Source organism: Coloeus monedula (assembly GCF_965178545.1).
Source record: "Coloeus monedula genome assembly, chromosome: 7".
Classification (NCBI taxonomy): Eukaryota; Metazoa; Chordata; class Aves; order Passeriformes; family Corvidae; genus Coloeus; species Coloeus monedula.
The window spans coordinates 17,184,854-17,205,759 of NC_138787.1; the positions used below are offsets into that span (position 1 = coordinate 17,184,854).

At 34.2% G+C, this 20,906-nt stretch overlaps 1 protein-coding gene across 34 annotated transcripts in view; it reads left to right on the forward strand.

Moving 5' to 3' along the window:
- TTN (titin) overlaps nt 1-20,906 on the forward strand; it is a 245,121-nt gene that overhangs the window by 99,232 nt on the left and 124,983 nt on the right. For 21 of the 34 annotated variants that reach the window (XM_082285106.1, XM_082285116.1, XM_082285134.1 and 18 more), the window contains 15 exons: nt 147-221; nt 379-453; nt 704-787; nt 1,071-1,133; nt 1,435-1,512; nt 1,743-1,820; nt 5,142-5,225; nt 5,424-5,789; nt 7,679-7,756; nt 7,961-8,035; nt 8,250-8,333; nt 8,540-8,626; nt 9,154-9,234; nt 9,413-9,499; nt 19,893-19,973. In XM_082285106.1, the coding sequence (XP_082141232.1) occupies nt 147-221; nt 379-453; nt 704-787; nt 1,071-1,133; nt 1,435-1,512; nt 1,743-1,820; nt 5,142-5,225; nt 5,424-5,789; nt 7,679-7,756; nt 7,961-8,035; nt 8,250-8,333; nt 8,540-8,626; nt 9,154-9,234; nt 9,413-9,499; nt 19,893-19,973 (1,476 nt within the window). Of the gene's footprint in view, nt 1-146; nt 222-378; nt 454-703; nt 788-1,070; nt 1,134-1,434; nt 1,513-1,742; nt 1,821-5,141; nt 5,226-5,423; nt 5,790-7,678; nt 7,757-7,960; nt 8,036-8,249; nt 8,334-8,539; nt 8,627-9,153; nt 9,235-9,412; nt 9,500-12,026; nt 12,111-19,892; nt 19,974-20,906 lie in introns of all 34 variants that reach the window. The other 13 variants (XM_082285139.1, XM_082285107.1, XM_082285108.1 and 10 more) reach the window with 13 other exon arrangements.

The following is a 20,906-nucleotide window of genomic DNA, read 5'->3' on the forward strand; positions in this document are numbered from 1 at the left end:
TTTTGTCATCCCAGATGTGTTTATTAATAAAGCACACTGTTTATTCTTGTTTTATAAATATTATGTTGCTTACCAGGGCCATAAAGATAGTAATATATGTCAAATACTTAAATTTCGGTATTTTTATATTTTACTCTTTTTAAAAGTTACTGAAGAAGAGTCTTACTACATAGAGGAGACAGTAACTGTTCCAGAAAGAGAGGAAGCCCCACCCACAAAAGGTATACGTTCATTTCACTGCACCATCCAAGTTGTTTCATCATTCTTGACATTATGTTGCCACTATATGTTTATGTCCATTTTTGGCTTTTTTGTATGTGTTCATGCTATAGTGATACTACTCCTCTATGTAAAACTATGTATTGTAATCTTTTAAAGTGCCTGAGAAGCACAGGAGAATTGCCCCTGAGCCAAAAGTCCCAGCTGTTCTTAAGGAAGCTCCAGGAGCTAAAGGTATAAATCAGTTTCTCAACTGGTTGATGTGTCTTCAAAGGAATTATGTTTGTCTTGCTGTCTTGCTTGTACATGTTGACATGGGTGGTGTCTTTTGACAATGATAAATGCTGTATCAAATTCCACCTTGTACTTTGAAAATTATTGTTTGTCTTAACTCAGTAAAACAAATTGTGTAGTAGGCAATTGCAAATATTACACTTTAATATTCTTTCTCATCTTCCTTCTCATCTTACTCATTTTCCTAAAGTTCCTGAAGTTCAAAAGAAAACAGTTCCTAAAGAGAAAGTACCTGTTCCTGTGTCTAAAAAAATGGTGGCTCCACCAGCAAAAGGTATATCAGTGTTCCTGTTGCAAAAAAATGCGGTTTTGCTGCTTTCCATCTTTAACATATATGCCTACATTGGGGATTGTATTGTTGATACAATATGTATCTCCCTATCAAATTTCTTCAACATTAAACATGTATTTATGTCTGTGTACAATGACACCTGTGACCTGTGCTGTCTTGATGAGATTTTATGTTATTATATGTTATTTATATGTTATTTCATCTTCTATCTTATACCTGTTGATAAATCAAACAAATTTTCTAAAGTTACACAATCTTTTTTAAGAACCTGCAGAAGCATTGGTGCCCACTTTTGAGGCAGAATTTGAAGAACCTCCAACAACCAAAGGTAAACAGATTATTATCATGGAGATTTTTTAGTTTGGTCTTGCAGTATTTGTGTTTAGGCATTTTACTTAAATACAGTTTTGTTTGTTAGTATCTGTAACCTTTGTAGGGATCTCCTCTATCTTTTGACTCTTTACTCATTTTCGTGCTACGGCTGTAAAATACGCTCTTCAGCAGTGTCTTATTTTTGTTGCTGTTGAAGTTCACTTAGCACTTCTTTTAAAACAATCAGAATAAGTAAAAGACACACATATCTGCATTTCAAATATTGCAATTAAATATTCTTGCACATTATTTTTAAGTGACTGAAGTTCACAGGAAAATTATCACAGAAGAAAAAGTTGCAGTTGCTAAAAAAGAAGTGGCTCCACCAAAGAAAGGTACATAATTTTTCAGAGTTACACAAGGGAAGTCTTGTTTCAGAATAGTGGTTTGTATTTATGTCTAGTTATCTAACACAAACTGTAATGTTCAGTGTTTGCTGTCTTTTTTTTTTTTTTTACTTGAAGTAATGTCAAGTCTCTGATTTGTGTTTTGTTATCTGCTTATGTTTATATACTGTGATTAATTTAACATCTTTTACAATAAACTTCTTTTTAAAAAATGCCAGCAGTCCCCAAGAAGCCTGTGCCAGAAGACAAAGTACCTGTTCCAATTCCACAGAAAGTGGCAGTTCCACCAGCTAAAGGTACACAAGTTCTTTTGAAAGTAGAGATGGCTTTTAAATATCAGACATCCATGTGCATCATACTCACAGTCAGCCTAGTTAACCAATCTGTCTCTCCTGATTTGATTATAAGTGAAAAGGACCTTTGTCTTCTCCCCTTCAAAATACTGCAGACTGTGACAGAGAATAGTCATACGCCTTCATTCCTTGCATTTTTTAGCTATTTAATACCACTGATCACTCTGGATGCTTAAAGGCTTTGCCAAGCTGAGTGATGATATTTACTCAGTGGAAAAAAAAAAATTGAACACGTTTAGAAAAAAAATTATCAATATTTTATAATATTGTCAATATTCAGTGAAATGTTTCAAACTTACAAATATGTCTCCTGTTTCTGTGCTTTTCTTGTGTTTGATTTTGTTATGTACCCTGTATGTGTGGTGTTCTTCCTGTTCTGTGGTTTGTGTTTCTGAAGAGTCTAGAGACAAAGTATTTATTTCTTACCTTCCTCTTATTCATTCCATCTTACTTCACAATATGTGAATATTCTGTTTGATTTTGATTTGTTTTGGTCGATATATCTATTAGCCTAATATTACATACATTATTTTAGTATATATTATTTGTATGTTTCATGTGATTGTTGTGTTCATTATATTTTCTTTTAAATAGTGTGCTATTTGCTCCTAATTGTCTGTCCATAATTCTTTCGCATGAACTTCAGAATGTGTGTGATTTGTTTTAGAAGCTAGTATTCTTACAATTACTATCTTTAAAGTGGCAGAAGCACAGAGGAAAACTGCCAGAGAAGAAAGAGTATCCATTGCTGTTCAAAAGAGAAAAGTGCCTCCACCACCAGAAGGTAGTCCTGGCCATGGGTTAATCTATTAATAGATTGTGCTCATGTAATGCTATCAGAGCTTCAGGCCTATTGGTCTGGCACATTTCCTGAGGTTCAAATTTAGAATTATAGAATCATTTAAGTTGAACAAGACACTTAAGATCATTGAGTCCAATCATTAACCTTAAACTATCAAGTCTATCACTAAGATCCACTATAGTCCCAGGGGACCTTTTACATAGTTTTTGAGAAATACTAGAGACATTTTTCCCAATTACTCTGGGGGTGGGTAGTGTCACAAGACAATAGTCATTTTTCTAAGAAACTCCAAATGGGATATTTATTGTACGTTATATGACACCAGAAAAAAACATATTAATGTTAGACTCTGTCTTTGAAGTACCAACAGAAGAAGAACACTGGGCTATGTCAGAGGAAGTATCCGTTTCTCTCCACACAGAAAAGGAGATTTCATACACAGGTATGAAGACAAAAAAGATTCTGTGTCCAAAGTTACATCTTATCAGCCAGTAAAAAAAAAAAGAGCAAAAACAAAACAAAATTTCATGTCCTTTGCTATTGCCAGTTTATCATGATAGTGAAGCTTGTAGAATAACACAGGGCAGTATTTCATTCTCATGAAATGTTTAATGCTTTCCTCTTGGCTTACTGCTGTTCTCATAGTGGAAGCCCAATAATTTCATTCGGTCCTCCTTTTCAAATCTTGCCACCTGTCTGACCTTTGAGGGGAAACAGGAGACAGTCTTGGCTTTCACTTAAAGTAACATGCTTTCCTATCCTGAAAAGAAAGACAGTCCTTTCCTGTTCTGTAAAAGCAACTCCTCACCTAAATATGAAGGTTAGAGAAAGAAATCTTTAACTCTACTGTTACCTACACGGCTGAGACACTCAACACAATCCAACATCATGGACCTGCCTGCTCAACTGTCCATAGCCTTTAAAGAAAATTCATTGCTCTTTCACTTTGCAGACTATCAACCGATTTGTGAAAAATGACCCACAAGATGCCTCATACTTACTACTTTTAGACCTGATACTGTTGATAAACAGCATTATCATATTGATATCATGAAAGATTAATACAGAAAAATCAGTGTGAAGTTAAACTATCTATTTAGTCTCCAAAGATGGGGGGACAAGCATATCAGGAGTACTAGGAGTAAGATGGAAGACAATCTTTGGTCCTCTGTAAGGCAGGTGTAATATGCCATCTGGAAGGAAAAGGGTCAAAGCAGAAGGACATAAAATGCAACAGTTCTCCAATGGGGTATGAAACAGAGGTGTTTTAGCCGGAAAAAAAGGAATCTAAAGGAACCTGAGCTTTCTGAAAAGGGCACTCATGCACAATGCAGTTTTTGTTATCAAATCCACCAAAGTACCCGTTCCAACCAGTTTTAGTTTAAGATTTCAAATGTAGATGTCCCTGGCATTTACAATTAAATATCAAGGAGGACTCTGCCAGAAAATACTTAAAGAGCCCCAAAAATAACACCAAGCATCAAGACTTGTGTCAGCCACTCATTTATGCTTACTGTAGCTTATCATGAATAAAGCCTCTAGAAATCCTCAAATCCGTCACTGACAGAATGGATTCCATCTCTTAAGGCGAGAAAAAAATCTCAAATCTATTAAGAAAATGCCACAGTTATTCTCTAACTTGGCAAGTCTGCCAGATCTTAAAATGCCAAGGTAATTTTCTGTGCACTTTCCAGTTATATTGGTCAAAAATTTTCCAAGACACCTGCCTCAGAAGACAAGACCCACACACTTCTGTAAAAGAGAATACGCTGCTTAAACATAGCAAGCATTCTTTACTAAATAAATCTTAAAAACTGAATATATACACATCTTAATCTTTTGGAAATGCTCCTGCTTTTACAAGGAATGGCTCCTTGCCATGTCAGAACAGACAAGCCACTTCATAAAGTAATTCACAGAAGAGGAAAAATACCTTCGTCCCCGAGCAAGTAATTATTTTGCTTTTAATTAGACCAGAACTCTTACCTATTGCTAGTCACTCTCAAAGTCTTTCTTGAAGGTTCCCTCACCTTCATCTGGAGCTTCCTACACAAATCTTTTGTTGTCAGTGAATAAGGACTCTTGATCTCTTCCTGAGGTAGTGCAAAGTGCCACTGTTGTGAAGAGGAGCTGCTACAGAGAACAATGAGTTTTAATTGATTTTGTAGTTGGATGGCTTTGGATTTTGAATTCTGCCCACCAGCAAGCTTAACTTCACTGTTGGCAGCAGTGGATGAAGCAGGAATCACATCAGCTGTTTATATTGGTATCTTGAAAAGTTTGCTGTTTCTTAGTTGAAAAGCAGCCTAATGACTTCCCTAGCTACATGTCCAGTGACAATAAGCATGCATGTCTTTTATATGTGTTCGTAAGATATCTTTTTCTGTTTTGGTTTTCTATTTTTGGTTTTATACAATTTACATCTAAAAATTCTTAAACATAATTGTACTGTATCTTTTAAGTGCCTGATGTACCAGAGCGGGCTACCATTGAAGAAAGAGTACCAATTTATCCTCCTAAAAAAATGGCAAGACCACCAGCTAAAGGTATACTGGATAGAGTATTGAAATATGGTATAAATGTTTTTTGTGTCTTGTGTGTTCCATGTACAGTGAGTACTGATTTGTTTTCTACGGAATGTTCTTCCTTTGGTTAATTCTTAGCCAAAAATGCCTTTTGATCCTTATTATTAGTAAGATCTATGTGCTAAATTTTAAGGTTCTTTTAATTGGTATCTTTTTAAGTGCCTGAAGTACGCAAGACAGTTGTCCGAAAAGAAAAAGCATATGTTGAAGTTCCTCAGTATGAAGAGGAAGAAGAGATTCCAAAATATGAGGAGGAAGATACCACCAGATATGAGAAGGAGGTAATCCATTACAAGGAGGAAGTTCGCCATTATGAAGAAGTTAGTCACTATGAGGAGGAAATTCCTCAGTATGAAGAGGAAGAAGTTCCTCAGTATGAAGAGGAAGAAGTTCCTCAGTACGAAGAGGAACAAGTCATCCATTATGAAGAAGAAGCTGCTTATTATGGAGAGGAAGTCGCTGAATATGAGGAGGAAGAGTCACAAGTTCCTCAGTATGAAGAGAAGGCTCCTGTACCAGCTAGAGGTATACTTTAGGGCTTGTGTGAGAAAAAGTAGTATCTTTTCATTCTGTGAAAATACCAAAGTTTTGTTGTAAAATGCTGCAGTGTGCTTTACAATGTGCATTCTTTTAAGATATTTACTGATTATTATATAGTGCAGGGAACATGTGATGGCTGTACGTCTACTCTTTACTGCTACCTCCATAAATTCAAATGTTCCATGTCATACATGTTCGTTCCTCTTTCATATGAACTCCATATAACCCAGTAAGAAAATTTAACTGAGCTTAATTTCATCCTCATCTGGGGTCCAATTTTGCTATCAGACTGTGCTTGAAATACTTGAAAATGCTTATGTAAAGTGTGCAATCAGAGACAAAAAATATATTTATCTAGCAAATAGCTAGGGTACTTGAAAATAAGTGATTTAGGAACACAAGTCGCACTGAATTATTTTCAGAAACCTTAGAAAGCCCTATGGTTGATGTTTATTTCTATCCTGAAGGGAATAATATATTTTCATGAAAAAGGAAGATACAAAAGTTTTATTAAATATCCATATTTGAATACTGTTAGTTTCGGGTGTTTTCTTTAGGACTAATTATTATGGTATGGTTATAAACTTTCTACATTTTTAGTACAGGATGAACATAATATTGACTACTCAGGAGAACTAGGTCATACCAAGATCTTGGTAATAAAACCTTTCTGATCATAATATAAAGATACAGATCATGTATATGCAATTTTCCAAAATTACATAATCATCTAAGAGTGTCCTTTCCAGTCCTGATCCAAATCATTCCATAGCATCTTTTTCCATCAAAGAAGTTTGGAATTTCTTTTGACTAATTAATGAATGTCAAAACTAGATCTAACATTGTTTGCAGTAGAAATTTTGTCATAAACATGAGCATATTATACTTAGCTGAGAAAATATGAGGCTGTACACTGCAAAAGGTTCAGGTTAATCCTGAACAGGAAAATTAGTGTTGACTGAAATTTCCATTGACTCTCTCATAGTAGCTAAGTTTAATTCACATGTGCTCCAAACTTTCATCAGTATGCTCAGAGACAGTGGGATTATTCTCCTATCATTGTAAAATTTATATGAACATTTCTGGGGTATGGAGTACAAACAAAAGTTTAGATACATTTCAGTTGAAGCCTTTGTCTCACTGCAGTTAAAGTCTGTTGATTTCAAAAGAGTAAAGGGATTTTTTAAAAACATTTTATTTACCCAATAAATTATGTTATAAATTGCTGGGTACTTACAATGTGTCCACAGTTCTCTGCTTGAAGTAACTCAGTTGATAAACTAGATGTGCTTGAGTTTTTTGCATGTAGAAAGCTCTTGGAAATTTTTCAGGAAGAAAATGCAGTCAGCAATTTATATTTAATATACGTAACAATATGATCAGATGCAACCTATTACATGCCTGACAAGGATTACAAACATAGTTCTAGGGGAAAATATTGAAAATTAGTAAAAGCACAGCAATTTGATAATTGTTTATTACAGGGTTTGTAATAAACATCCAGGAATTGGAAAAAAAAATTAAATTGTATTTTTGCAAATTTCCCACAATGACATTTTATAATTGTTTTTAATAGCTGCTCAAAAAAGTCAAACTCTGACTTAATCTTCTGATCAGCAAAAAATCCCTTGAGGTCAAAAACATTTTTATTGATGGCCTCAATGGCTGAGCAGGGAGAATGGATATAATAGCAGCTAATATTATGTGTTTGTTATTTTATTTTGTCTTAATGATAAAACCCTGTTAAATCAAAGCTGTTTGTTTGGAGTATGTGATGTTTGCTTGTATGAGTATGTATTTGTGACGTTTGTTTACACTTTATGTTCCTGTTTTTATGGAAGTAAATACCTAAAACTTTAATGTTGTCTTTCAAGTGCCTGAGGTTCCCAAGAAGCCTGTTCCAGAGGAAAAAATACCTATTCTGAAGAAAAAAGAACCTCCTCCAGCAAAAGGTATATATCATCTCTTTATGTTAGAAGACATCCTCTGAATAAGTAATTCACATTATTCCTCAGATGCCTTAATTGCTTATTACTTTTTCTGTTCTTTTTGGAGAGGGGTCTTCATATAAAATATTTGTGTTGCTGTCTTTTTGATTCATTTCTATTTTGAGTAGCTTGTGGTTTATTTTTTTAACCAAAATTATGTTTTTGAAGTGCCCGAGGTGCCAAAGAAACTTGTACCTGAAAAGAAAGTCCAAGTGCCAAAGAAGGAAGCTCCCCCAGCTAAAGGTATATACACTTGCAATTATCTGTGACCAGAAAGATCTTCTAGCATTCATTTATCTTCTCACTTGTGTTAAAAATTAGGATAGAGAAAGAATTGTTACTCTTAAGAACTGTGGATCTTTTTGTTTGTGTGTAATTGTTTTAGTGTGACTGGTTTGTATGTCATGTTATTTTAGATTCTCATGCCAAGCTCAATTTTTAATAATGTCTTACTAAGTTCCAGAACTGCCAAAGAAACCTGTGCCAGAAGAGAAGGTTCCTGTTCCTGTACCAAAAAAGAAGGATGTTCCACCTGCCAAAGGTATATGACTTGATATAGCTCTTGACTGAATGTTTTATTAAAAAAAATGTTTTAAGTCAGTCTTTTTTCATATGTAATGTAGAGTGAAGAAAGTTTTCTATTCTTGACAGTTCTTCTTTGTTGTCCAACTTTATTGATTCATATCAGTGTTCTTTACCTTATGGTCCAAAAATTAAATTCTTAAGCTACAATAATATTTTTTCAAGTGCCTGAAGTACCAAAGAAACCTGTGCCAGAAGAGAAGGTACATGTCCCAGTGCCTAAAAAAGTGGAAGAGCCTCCACCAGCCAAAGGTACACCATTTTCTGGTTCAATGTGTGATTTTATTTTTTGTTTCTTCATCTTTAGAAGAAGATTGTTACTGCCAGTAACAATCCCATTCTTAGGCCTAATGTGTTTGAACCACTCCCTGAGCTGTTTGATCAGTACACTGTTGTTTGTGTCCGTCAGTCATGGGTGCTATGCTTATTCTATGCTTTGAAAATGTCTTTGTGTCTTGTATTGCCTCTGTCTTTTGGATCTAAATCATTTTAAAGGGCTTGCTTTTTCAAAAACAGATGCTCCAAAAGATAAAAAATTTACCTGAACAGCCAGACTTCCCCCTTAGCCTTACTACACCAATTTGTGGTTCTGTACTCTCTGTGTGTTTGTAAGTTAACATCTGTGCATAAATCTGTGGATAAAATCAATGTTAATTTACACACACAACTAGATTTTACCATATTTGTGAAGTTATCTTAATATCAGATATACAGTTATCATTTCACTATGTTTTATGTTACACTGAAAATTAATTCCCTAAACAAAAATGTCTTTAAAGTGCCTGAAGTGCCCAAGAAGGTTCCAGAAAAGGCAGTACCTGTCCCTGTACATAAAAAGCCAGAACCTCCACCAGCCAAAGGTATCGCTACCTATAACTAAACATATGGATGATGCTTGTTCTTGTTTCTGTGTGTTTGTTGTCAGAATTTAACTGAAGTATTGTAGCTGTGTGTGACAAACGTACTTGCTAATTCACACTCTTTAGCTTCTGTGTAAGTTGTGTCTATGTTTTCTACAATTAAAAACTATCTTTAAAGTGCCAGAAATACCAAGACGTGCCAGTGAAGAGGTACCTATTTTTGTTCCTGAAGAAGAGGAAAAGGTTCCAGAGATGCCAGCAAGAGGTACACCATTTCTTCTTAAAGAATATGAGAGCTTTGTTTAATTCAATAATAGATCTTCATCTCCAGTGATTGTTTTAAGCTTGATGTAAACCTCAAATAACCTTCTGAGATGAGTTTTCTTCTTCTTCTTTTTGGTCTTTGTGAACTTTGTTCTGTAGTTTTAGTAGTTTTGATGCTCTAAAAGCAATTACCAATTTCTTATGAAAACAATATCTTTAAAGTGCCAGAGGTGCCCAAGAGAGCTGTCCCAGAAGAAAAAGCACCTGTTGCAGTTCCTAAAGTAAAGAAAATTCCACCAGCTAAAGGTATATCACATTGTGCTGTATGAAGATAATTCCTCTCTGTCTTATTTTCATATTTCAGTGGAACCTAATTTTATCATTCAATTTATACTCACATAAAGTCAGATCCTTGGCTATAGCACCCTTCTGCTTCCCTTTAGTGAGCAGTGCTAGGGCCCAGACTGGGCTTGTCTATTTTGTTAATGACTGCAGCGGGCTGAGAACCAGGCCTTGAACGATCTGCTTTTTTCTACTTTAAGTGATTACTGTGAATGAAGTAATTCCTTGTGATATTATCATCCAGAAATAATTTTTAAATTAATTTAAATTTTGTTGAAACAAAATAGCTGAAACAAAATTTTATGGGCCATTACCTGGAAATTCTTCAATTCAGGGAGATCACTCTTACATGTACCTTGAGAATAAGCTAGATTCTCAAGGTTTTTAGCTAAACTTATATAAAAATAACAACAATTTACAACTGATCATACTAATAACCAGATCCTATACCCTAAATGGGAAATTCAAAGTGGAGGCAGACTATTGCAAAGGCCACTGTTGTATGTCAAGCAGATTCTACCTCAGCAGTAGCTGAGTATTTTAGGAAAAAAATTTAAAAAAGGAAAGCAGACACTGGAAAGTTTTTATGCAAAAACGTTAATGCTAATAATCTTCTTTAACTTCTGGTTTGTAGCATATCTTGCTAATATTTTCTGTTTGCAATGACACTGGAATTAAAAATTGGGCAAAAGAGCTAGTCCTCTTTTGGACTTTTTAACCCAGTTGCACACTGCTGTTTTCAGGGAGTGAAAAATAGCCAGCAGTTTCCCCTATTTTTATTTCTGTTGTTACTTTAAAGTTGGTGTCCTTATGTTTTATGTTATGGATTTTTCTTTGTGATGTTGTGAAACTAAAGTTCTTAAAATAATATCTTCAAAGTGCCTGAGGCTGCAAAGAAAGTTGTGTCTGAAGAAAAGGTTCCCATTTTTGTTCCTGAGGAAGAAGAAGAGGAATTTATTCCAGAGGAAACTGTACCAGAAAAAGGTACATGATCTTTTTGCGCAAGTCACTCATGACATCTTTTGTGCTCTTTAAAATTCATCTTTATTTCATGTTCTAAGTTTTATTTATATATGTTTTGGGGGGAGTTTGTGGTCTTGTTCTATGTTTTTATCTTGTTTCCATGTTTATGCTTTTAATGCTCTGAAAGCAATTTTAACACGTTTGCAAAATAATATCTTTAAAGAGCCAGAGATTCCTAAGAAACCTGTCCCAAAAGAAAAAATACCTGTACCCACTCCTGAGAAACTGGAACTTCCTCCAGCAAAAGGTGCATAAATTAACAATGTGTTGTTATTCTCAATGTTTCGTTTATTTTGTTTGTTGTTTATGTTAGCTTTGTGTCCCTGCTGCATTTCTGTATTGATATCTCAGAATTCCTAGCAGAAAATAAGCGCTTAAACTATTTGACTTGCTCAAGATGTGTGCCTGTGAATGTAAAGTCTTTTGTTTTAATTTCTGTTTCATCTTTTAAAAATATATTCTGCAGATCAGTTCTTATTTTGTCTCTTTGTACGTGTTCTGTTCTCTTTCTCATACTACTGGTGGATGACATTCTTAAAATAAAATGTCTTTAAAGTGCCTGAGATGCCTAAGAAACCCATTCCTGAAGTGAAAGAACCTGTTCCTAAAAAGGTGCCAGCTCCATCAGCCAAAGGTATTGCAGATTGTAAATGCTGTTATTGTTAACTGATAATATTCTTGGTACAAGTTGAGTTTAGTAAGGGACACTTTATTATTTCTGTCCTGTATTGTATTTGTCACTATGCTATTTGTTTGTTTGTAAGTCTCTGCTCGGTTGTTCATAAACTTCTGGCTTTGTGTCCATTTAAAAATTGTGTAAAAGTACACTGAAGTTAGGTCTTATCTTTAAAGTACCCAAGATGCCTAAGAAGGTTGCTCCTGAAGAAAAGGTGCTGGTTTCTCCCGCTGAAAAAGTGGAGGTTCCAGCTGCAAAAGGTATATGCACTCCTTATAATTAATATTTATGCTAGGAATACTCTTGACCTTCTTTCTAACTTTTGTCTCTGTTGTATAAGATTTTTGTTTGAATTTATGTTAAAACTCTTCATTTTCAATGTTGAATTGTTGAACCATAAAGCTCTGTTTCTTGTGCTTTTTTACTTACTCTGCTCTAAGGTTATTTAATGTTTTTAAATTCCTAAACAAAATCTGTATCTTTAAAGTCACGGAGGTTCGTAAAAGAGCTGTTGCAGAAGAGAAAGTGCCAGCTGTTGTGCCCAAGCCCAAAGAACCAGCACCAACTAAAGGTACAGATATATTTCTTCTTATTTCTCCCAAAGATTAGTTTTTTCCTCCTCATTCTAAAATCTTCTATAATACATACATTTCTTCAGAAGCATAGTTTTATAATTTAATGTAATTTATGCTTGTGGTTATCATGCACATTCTCTTTCTTTGTCAATTATCTTGACTAACTGTAAAAAAAAATTTAAATAATTGTCAGGTAGTAACAATAATACTGTTTCCAAAGTGCCTGAAGTATCTAAGAAACTTGTCCGGAAAGAAAAAGTCCCTGCTCCTGCACCTGTGGTGGAGAAGTATGAGTATGCATATGAAGAATATGAGAAGTATGAGACATATGAAACCATTGAAGAGTTTGAGAAGATTCAGGAAGCTGAAGAAATTGAGGCATACGAGGAACCTGAAGAACCTGAGGGATATAAGGAAATTCAGGAACAGGAATATGAAGCGGAGGCCGAGGAGAGAGATGTCTATGAAAAGTATGAGTTCAAGGAGAAGGAAGAGATCTATGAGAAATATGAGGAGGCTTATGAAATCCAACCAGCTATAGGTAAATCAAGTCATGACTTCTTTGTTCTTCTAGTGTGTTTTCAGTTACTTCTTAAGCCTCCTATGAGTGTTTATTTATAGTTTGCCTTGTTTGTAGTCCTATGTGTGTCTGTTGCTGGTAATGATAAATCAGTTCAAGGATTGTCTCTATTCTAGTCCTTCCAAAGGAATTCCCTTCAGTGTGAAATGGGAGGGTTCCCTATCTGACTGCCCAGGAGTGAGCTAGTGGAGATATAACACAAGCAGAGAAAATAGCAACCTTCTAATGTAATTCGGTTTCAACATGAATTAATTTTTTTTTGCATTAATATTTGCTTCTTTTGTCCAGTTTAGCTCCTTTGAGTTACAAAGATATTAGAACTTTAGATTTAGATATTAGAACCTTCCTTCCCATAATTTAAATTTATGGTCATAGGATGCCTCACACCAAACAGAAAGTGCATCTACAATGTACCAAAAAGATGTACACTGATATTTCTTATTTCATTACTCAAGAATTCTGGGATGACTGCTCCCTTTTTTCTCCATAAATGATGAGGGGATTCCTCTACAAATGAATGATTGTTCTGCTTGCTGTCTTTATATCTGTTGTAATTCTTCATATATAACTGATAATACATAATGACATATTTTTTAAAGTGCCTGAGCTGCCCAAAAGACCTCTGCCAGAAGAAAAAGTACCTGCTCTTAAAAGAGAAGCTCCACCAGCTAAAGGTACATCAACCATCAGATAAATTTGAGAACACAGCTTTCTGCATGAGTCTCTGAATCCCCAAATCCAGTAATTTGCCTATTCTGATTTGACTGCTAGACTCGGCCTTTTTACACAATACCATTAAAGACAGTTAAAAAAGGTATTTCTTTAACAAAACAAAAATCAAACAAATTACTTCCTGGAGACAAAGGGATTGAAGGTAGTACGTTAATTTAATTTTTCCCATCACAACGTGATATTTTAAAGCTAACCATTGAAACTCTAGTTTCCTGCAGAATTCTAAAAACTAGAATCTTCTTTAACCTAATGATGTGCTGGAGTGTGTGCCATCTTAATAGATTCTCTGTATCAGGCTTTACAAAACATAAGTGTCATCAACAGCAATTGTCAGTGGGTGCTAGAGAAGTTACTGTACTAGTCCAAAGTTCTGTAATTTTCTGTCATAGCACTCAATTTGCCAGAAATTTGATTTGTGCTAACTTTTATAGTTGTTTCTCACATGAATTGTCAGAATGAAATCAGTGGGAAAAGGTGGATTCGTTTACTTGTTTTTACAGAAAAGCTTGATACAAAATTGAAACCTTACCATATTCCCAGCTGCCATTAATTAGAGGTGATAGCCCATGACACCTAATTGTTGAGGCTTATACTTATCCCTATCCAAAATTTATCCAACAACAGCAGTGTTTTTCTTTCACTGAATACTGGAACTCTAGCTGTGTCTATCCAAGCAAAATAGTCCAGATAGATGGCCTCTATTACATGTATTTATGTATTAGAGAAATATTTTTGTGTTTTGCTAAGTTTTCTGACTCTTTAGTGTTGTTTGATTTTTGTTTAACTTCTATTCTTACATAATATTCCTTCTGCAAACGTTCTTAAAAAACTACCAATGTCTTTAAAGTGCCAGCGGTGCCAAAGAAACCTGTTCCAAAAGAAAAAGTACCACCTGCTATTCCTAAAAAGGAAACGACTCCACCAGCTAAAGGTATACTTCCTCTTCTTGTCCTTGTGAAACATTAACTCAATTTTCAGTCTTTTGTCCTCATTATTCGTTGAGAAACATGTGCATATGTTTTATGTCCCACTGTGGTTTTTTTCATCTGTTTATCATTGAGTCTTTTTTGCCTGTTGGTTTCAAGTCATTTGTTGAAAATGTTAGAGTCATTTAAAAAATCTGTGTTCTGTCATTAACCCGCACAAGAAAATAGTTCAGAAAGAAATAATACTTTTATTTCTTCTGGAAGAATATATATTTTTAATATGTTATTCTTCTGTCTCATCTTCAAAATTAACATAAATGTTCTTTCAGTGGGGATTTAATTCTTTGATGCTTCAAGAATCTTCCTTGTTAGATTTGCTCTTCTTCTAACTTCTTCAAGTAGCTTTGAAAGCCCTAAAAGTAAATTATATCTTAAAGGGCCAGATGTTCTCAAAAGAACTGTCCCTGAAGAAAAGAAACCTACACATACACCTGAAATTGGAGTTCCACCAATGAAAGGTAAAGGAGATTTTGATATGAGATTTTATGGAAAGGAAATATTTGCACCATTTTTCCAAGCTAACATCATAAAAAATTCTCATGTTCTTTACACCATTGCAAGAGCACCCAGTCTCTAAGTGGAAATTCAATTCTCAGTGATAAATCCAAAACTCTGGGGCAAACATTTCAGATAGGTGCTAGACAGTAAAACATTGAAATACGAATAAAAACATGCTGAGGAGGTATTGCTGCTTACACCACCAGTATGTAAAGCTGCAGTGCTTTTATATTTATAATATAATTGTGAATTTAGTTTAAACTGGGGTTTTGATACCAATACACAGGTCATGATATTGGTGAAGAAGTAATAGGGCAAGAGTCAGTAAGTTTAAGCTACTAAAGCTGTTACACCAACCAGAAGGAAAAGCATGACAATGCAGTAAGGAGAGCAAATGGCTTATGCTCTTTGAGAGCTGAAACCAGAAATTTGCTCACAAAATTCACTGTTCCAGCAAGACGGTTCTAGAACTGTATCATATTTCATTCTCAAAAAGTTTCCAAGACCTCAAAAGGACTTAGTTTTCTGGGTTTATTTCTGTTTGGGATATTAAAAATTGAAAATTACTTTGAAGTTACTAAAAGAAAGCTAATATCTTTGAAGTTCCTGAGGTCTATAAGAGAGCTGTCCTTGAAGAGAAAGTACCCACCATTATCCCTAGAGAAGAGGAGCCTCCTTTTTATGAAGGTACATCAGTGACACATCTACCAAAGAGTAAATTGCAGAGAATATATCAAATCATGCTCTATATTGTTCTGTAAAATATGAGATATTTTTAATTAATTTTTAAAACTATTTAAAAGAATTTTATATCCCCGTCTTTTAGACCATCTATGTCCCCAAATTTAGATAAAATTCAGCATTTAAAAAATTTAAACGTAAAATGTTACACTAAATTTAAAAATGCAGTTTAGCATTTTAAAATGCCATACTTTTTTCCTCTAACAACGTGAAAAAGATATATATATAAATAAGAGAGAAACTAAGTTTCTGATTCAGGAAGCACTTGAGTCACATTGGAGCAAGGAAATGAACTAAAGTAGACAGTGGTTTAAGAAGCTATTCTGAGCAACACCTAATTTTTGAGCTGCAATGGAGGTAGTTAACCCCAAATGAAGACATATGAAATTCAGTTACAAATTCTATCTAATACATGGAACTAAGAAACTAGAAAATAAAATATTTCTGTAAACTTGTATTTTACTAACTGGAAACGGTAACTTCCAGCAGTAGTAAGATCAGGGTGAAAGATATTTAAATAACTTATGTTCAAATAGCTCTTTGTCCATATGCATGTCTGCATGTTTTTATTTGAATCTGTCTTGTAACTAATATTATAATATGTAAAATAAACTAATATCTTTAAAGAACTTGAAGTTTATGGAGAAGTTCCAACAGAAGAAAAGATGCCTTTTATTACTCCTAGTGAACCAGAAGCTCCAGCACCTAAAGGTAAACCAACTCTTCAAGCAATCTGTAAAGTGACACATTCCTACAAATTATTCATCTTCATCATTGCATCTGTGCGATAATCTGTTATTTCATTTTTTCATTCTAATGTTTCCTTAGATGCTTTGTGTCTGTCATTGCTTCTTTGCTACTTACACTTGGTGTATTATAACGTTCTTTAAAAAATTTAATATCTTTGAAGTATCTGCAGTGACAAAGAAAACTGTCCCACTTAAGAAAATACCTGCTGCTGTACCTACAGAAGAAGCTCCTCCAGCTAAAGGTACATTACCTCCAAATTAACTTTCTCTAGCCTTTTTGAGAAGTGAGATACCAAGGAAGAAACCCAGCTTGCTTGTTTTTCTTAAACAACACAACCAGATGCTATAGACACTTTACAGTTCTTTTTCTTTGTTTTCTATAAGCAGTTGCTTAAACAGATTGATACATCCTCTATCAAGAATTTAAAATTTAGAAAGATTAAATTAGACACAGAAATTTAGTAGGCAGAAGATTCAGGGATTAGCCAGGGACTAGCCTTATATTTTTTTGACTTCATGTCTCATGTCCTATTTCTCAAAATACTTTCTCTGACAATATATTGGAAAAAAATCTAAAAAGTTGTGACAGAAGCTAATTTTCAAAAGGGCTTTTTGCAGTCATATCAAGGGCTTAAAGGAAGTCAAGATTAAGGTATGACTTTAAATCAGGACAAAATACAAAGCCACAAACATTTCTAACAGAAACATAATTTTGTAATACAATTCCAGAATAGAAGAACTCTACAGATGTTGGAAGCAAAATAATTAGTTAATTGAACTGGATTTTTGCCTTGTTTTTATGTGTAATTTTTAAATTTTAAAAAATAAAACCCTTTTTAGTGCCAAAATCCTTAAACACACACACGCACACAAAAACATCAAACAAACAAACAAACAAACAAAACCCCAAACATTAAAAACCCCCCAACTATCTTTTCAGGGAAGAACATATTCAATACTGGAAATGCTAGGAGTTAGAAAGATAACAGACTCCAGAAGGCAAAGTTCTTAACTTCTATTCACATCTTAATACCATATATTTTTTCTGTTGTTCTAGTAGTTTGTTTTTTGACAAAGCTGTATTACTTATTTGATAATGCAAATTTCTAAAATAAACCAATATTTTTAAGTTCCTGAAGTACGAAAGAAAGCTGTCCACAAAGAAAAAATACCTCCTGCTGTACCTAAAGAAGAACCTTCACACTTTACAGGTATAAGAAATTTTAAGTACAATTTGAAGGATAAAAAATATGCTTTCATACATATATTATTTTGAGAGCATTCTGTTTATCATGAACTAGAGTTTACTTAACAGCTTTGCTTACCTGAAACAGTAAAAAATTAATTAAAAAAAATATAACCTGTAGTTCTTAAAATTAAATGCTACTTGAGATCAGCCCAAAAGGGAAAAAAATAAAGAAAAAAGTGACAGAACTTAGACAGGCAGGACCTATCTCTACGCTCAGTGTAGTAGCTCAGTTATGACATATAACGCATCTTTCTTCTGACAAACTGCAGAGGTCACATCAGGGTAGAATATGAGGGGTCTTTCATCCCTTATTTGAAAGCATCCTAATTTTACACATGGATATAAAATGGTATCTTCAGAGGAGCTTGAATATTTGATTGTATTTGTTATTTATCTAACATGTTGTCTTGTTTTCTGAAGATATTCTAAGTTAATTTAAGTGTTTAAACTAATATCTTTCAAGTACATGAAGTTTATGAGGAGATTCACATAGAAGAAGAAATTTCTACTGTTCATAGAAAAGAGGAGGCTCCAGCACCTAGAGGTATATGACTTCTTTATCACCTCTTCCTACAAATTGCTAAGTCTTGAACTCCAGGAAAATTAAATTATTCATGTCCGTGTTTTAGTCCTTGTTCAGCATAATTAATATTTGTATTCATTCTTCCAGTACCTTAATTATATGAAAAACTTGAGATTTTTCATGACGTGTCTTTCTCTCGTTAAAATGAACTAATATCTTTAAAGTGCCTGCAGTCATTAGGAAAGCTGTTCCAGAAGAAAAAGCACCTACTGCTATGCCTAAAAAACCAGAACCTGCTCCTGTGCCTAAAAGACCAGAATCTCCACCATCTAAAGGTATTTTGAGAGCCTGGTAGAATTCAGGTCGTTCACTGATAAACATCTTTACTTTCTTACATGGTTTCTGATTTAATAGTTCATGGTCCATGTGTTAGATTTGTGATGTTTATGTTGTATATGTCCTATTTTCTGTTTTCTGTTTCTCAAGTTGTGTTTAAGTCATAAAATTGAAATCAAAATCAGTAAATAGCTTTCAAGTGACTGAATTGCCTAGCAAAAGTATTTCTGAAGAAAAACTCTGCCTAAAAAGACAGAAGCTCCCAAAGGTATAGGTCACCATATTCCTTCATTCTTTCTCTACAAGTTTCTTCTGTCCCTTGTACTGTTGCTGTCGAAGCATTAAAAATTAGTTGAGTTTATCTATTTCTTCTACCCAAGAATAACCCAGAAATTGTATCAGAAGCTAGTAAAAGGGACTAGAAAGAAGGAAAGCTCTAGCTCAGTTAACATGCAGTGAGATTTACAGAACATTTTCACTTCATGGGTACAGCCTCAGAAATTCAATCAATACTCCACCTAGAAGTACATTCTATCCTTCTGTTTCACATTGCTCATGTTAAACTTAGGGGTCAATTGATTTCATTTTGAATGGAAATAGAATTTGCACAGAAACCATCTGTTACAATTCACTCAGGTATTTTAGAAGTCTGTCTGAACTAGCAGTTTGTGTGGCATTAAAAACTGTCAAGCCAATGGCAGCACACCTTATCCCACCCTAGTCATCATCACATAGTACTGCCAAGCATCAGTGAAGAACTGTGTTATGTGTGACATTTAAAATGCATTTCATGGAAGTTCAACTTTTGCCATGACTTCTTTAGCTTATTTTCATCTTTAGCATAGCACATCTAAAACTGCATGAAAAAAGATCCCAAGCAAAATCACTTTCAACTTATTCTTTGCCAGAAGAATAGAACAAAGAAGATTTCTCAGAAGTTGTAACTGTTATCAAAGCATCCTTATACATCTACTTGTTTTGTCACATCCTTATATATCTATGTGTTTTGTCTTGTCTCTGTATTGAATGTTTAATTTTTGTAATTTTTAAAACTACATTAATATCTTTAAAGTGTACAAGGTACCTATGAAATCAGTAAATGTTTTTGTACCTAAAAAACCAAGAGTAACACCACCTAAAGCTTGTACGTCAATAACAGTGTCTTTCTGAGGAGGAGATTTTTCTCTTGAGCATTAGAGCTTGCAGTAAAACTCAATTATCAAAATCCTAATAGTACATAATAGTATACAACATTTTTGCATGACATCTCTTTTTATATCTTTCATTTCTTTCTAATATGCTTCTTGTGATACTCTTTCTTCTTTACAATGTAAATATTTTAAATGCTTTAAATATTAAAAAATTAATGCTGTTTTCTTTAAAGTGCCAGAGGTACCCAAGAAAATTCCAGAAGAGAAAGTGCCCACTGCTGTCCCTAAAAAACCAGAACCACCACCAGCCAAAGGTATGTTGCACTACAGAAAATTAAAATTTGGCAGGGGAAAAAAACCCTCTGTATTGATTGTGCAGGTTAGTTATATGATCGTTTGCGTTTTCCTGTTACTTTTACCCTCTGTGCCCATGGGTCTATATATGTTACTGATTTAAAATTCTTCTCTTTTGAATCATAGCTGTAATCTGTACCAGTGTGTCAGAAATACTGATGTGGCTGGGTAGAGATGCAATTGACATCTGAGAACAGTAAGAGAAAAGAGAGGAGGAGAAAAGAGGGCCTCTGTGATATCAAATAGTCCTGACTCACGACGAAAAATTAGCCCCAAAAGAGAGTATAGAATGAGTGATACAGATGCCTAATACAGAAGAAAAACTTCTGTGCACAGACAAAAAATTGATACCAAGAAGTGATCACACATAGAAGAATGTGACAAAGAATACGAAATGGACAATGTCAGTCCCAGTCAAATAGAGATTCAAGAGATGGTTGAATAAAACAGAAAAATAATCTAATGTAGAAGAAGAAACTCCAGAAGATTCTGAGGTTTTTCTTCAGACTTTACAGGGACATAAAATAACCTTAACACAACAAACCTGTCAAATCAAAGGCTTTATTAAAAACCTTTGCCATTTCTACTGAAAAGTTTTGAACATGACTGTAAAATTCTATATAACTGAAAATAATCTCATTCCCAAAGGGCCTGAAGGACCCAAGGAAGTAGATGTAGAACAAAAAAATCAAAGCTGCTGTGCCTAAAAGCCCGGAAGTTATACCAGCTAAAGATACTTAACATTATAACAAAAGTACAGAATCAAAAAAAAAAAAAATTCTTTTCTTGTTTTAACAAGACAGGAGACAGTATTCAAGACCTCTGTTAGCATTTTCTTCTTTTGTCAAAGGTCTTGCACGTGAGCAAATGTTTTGAGTGAAAAAAAATAGATC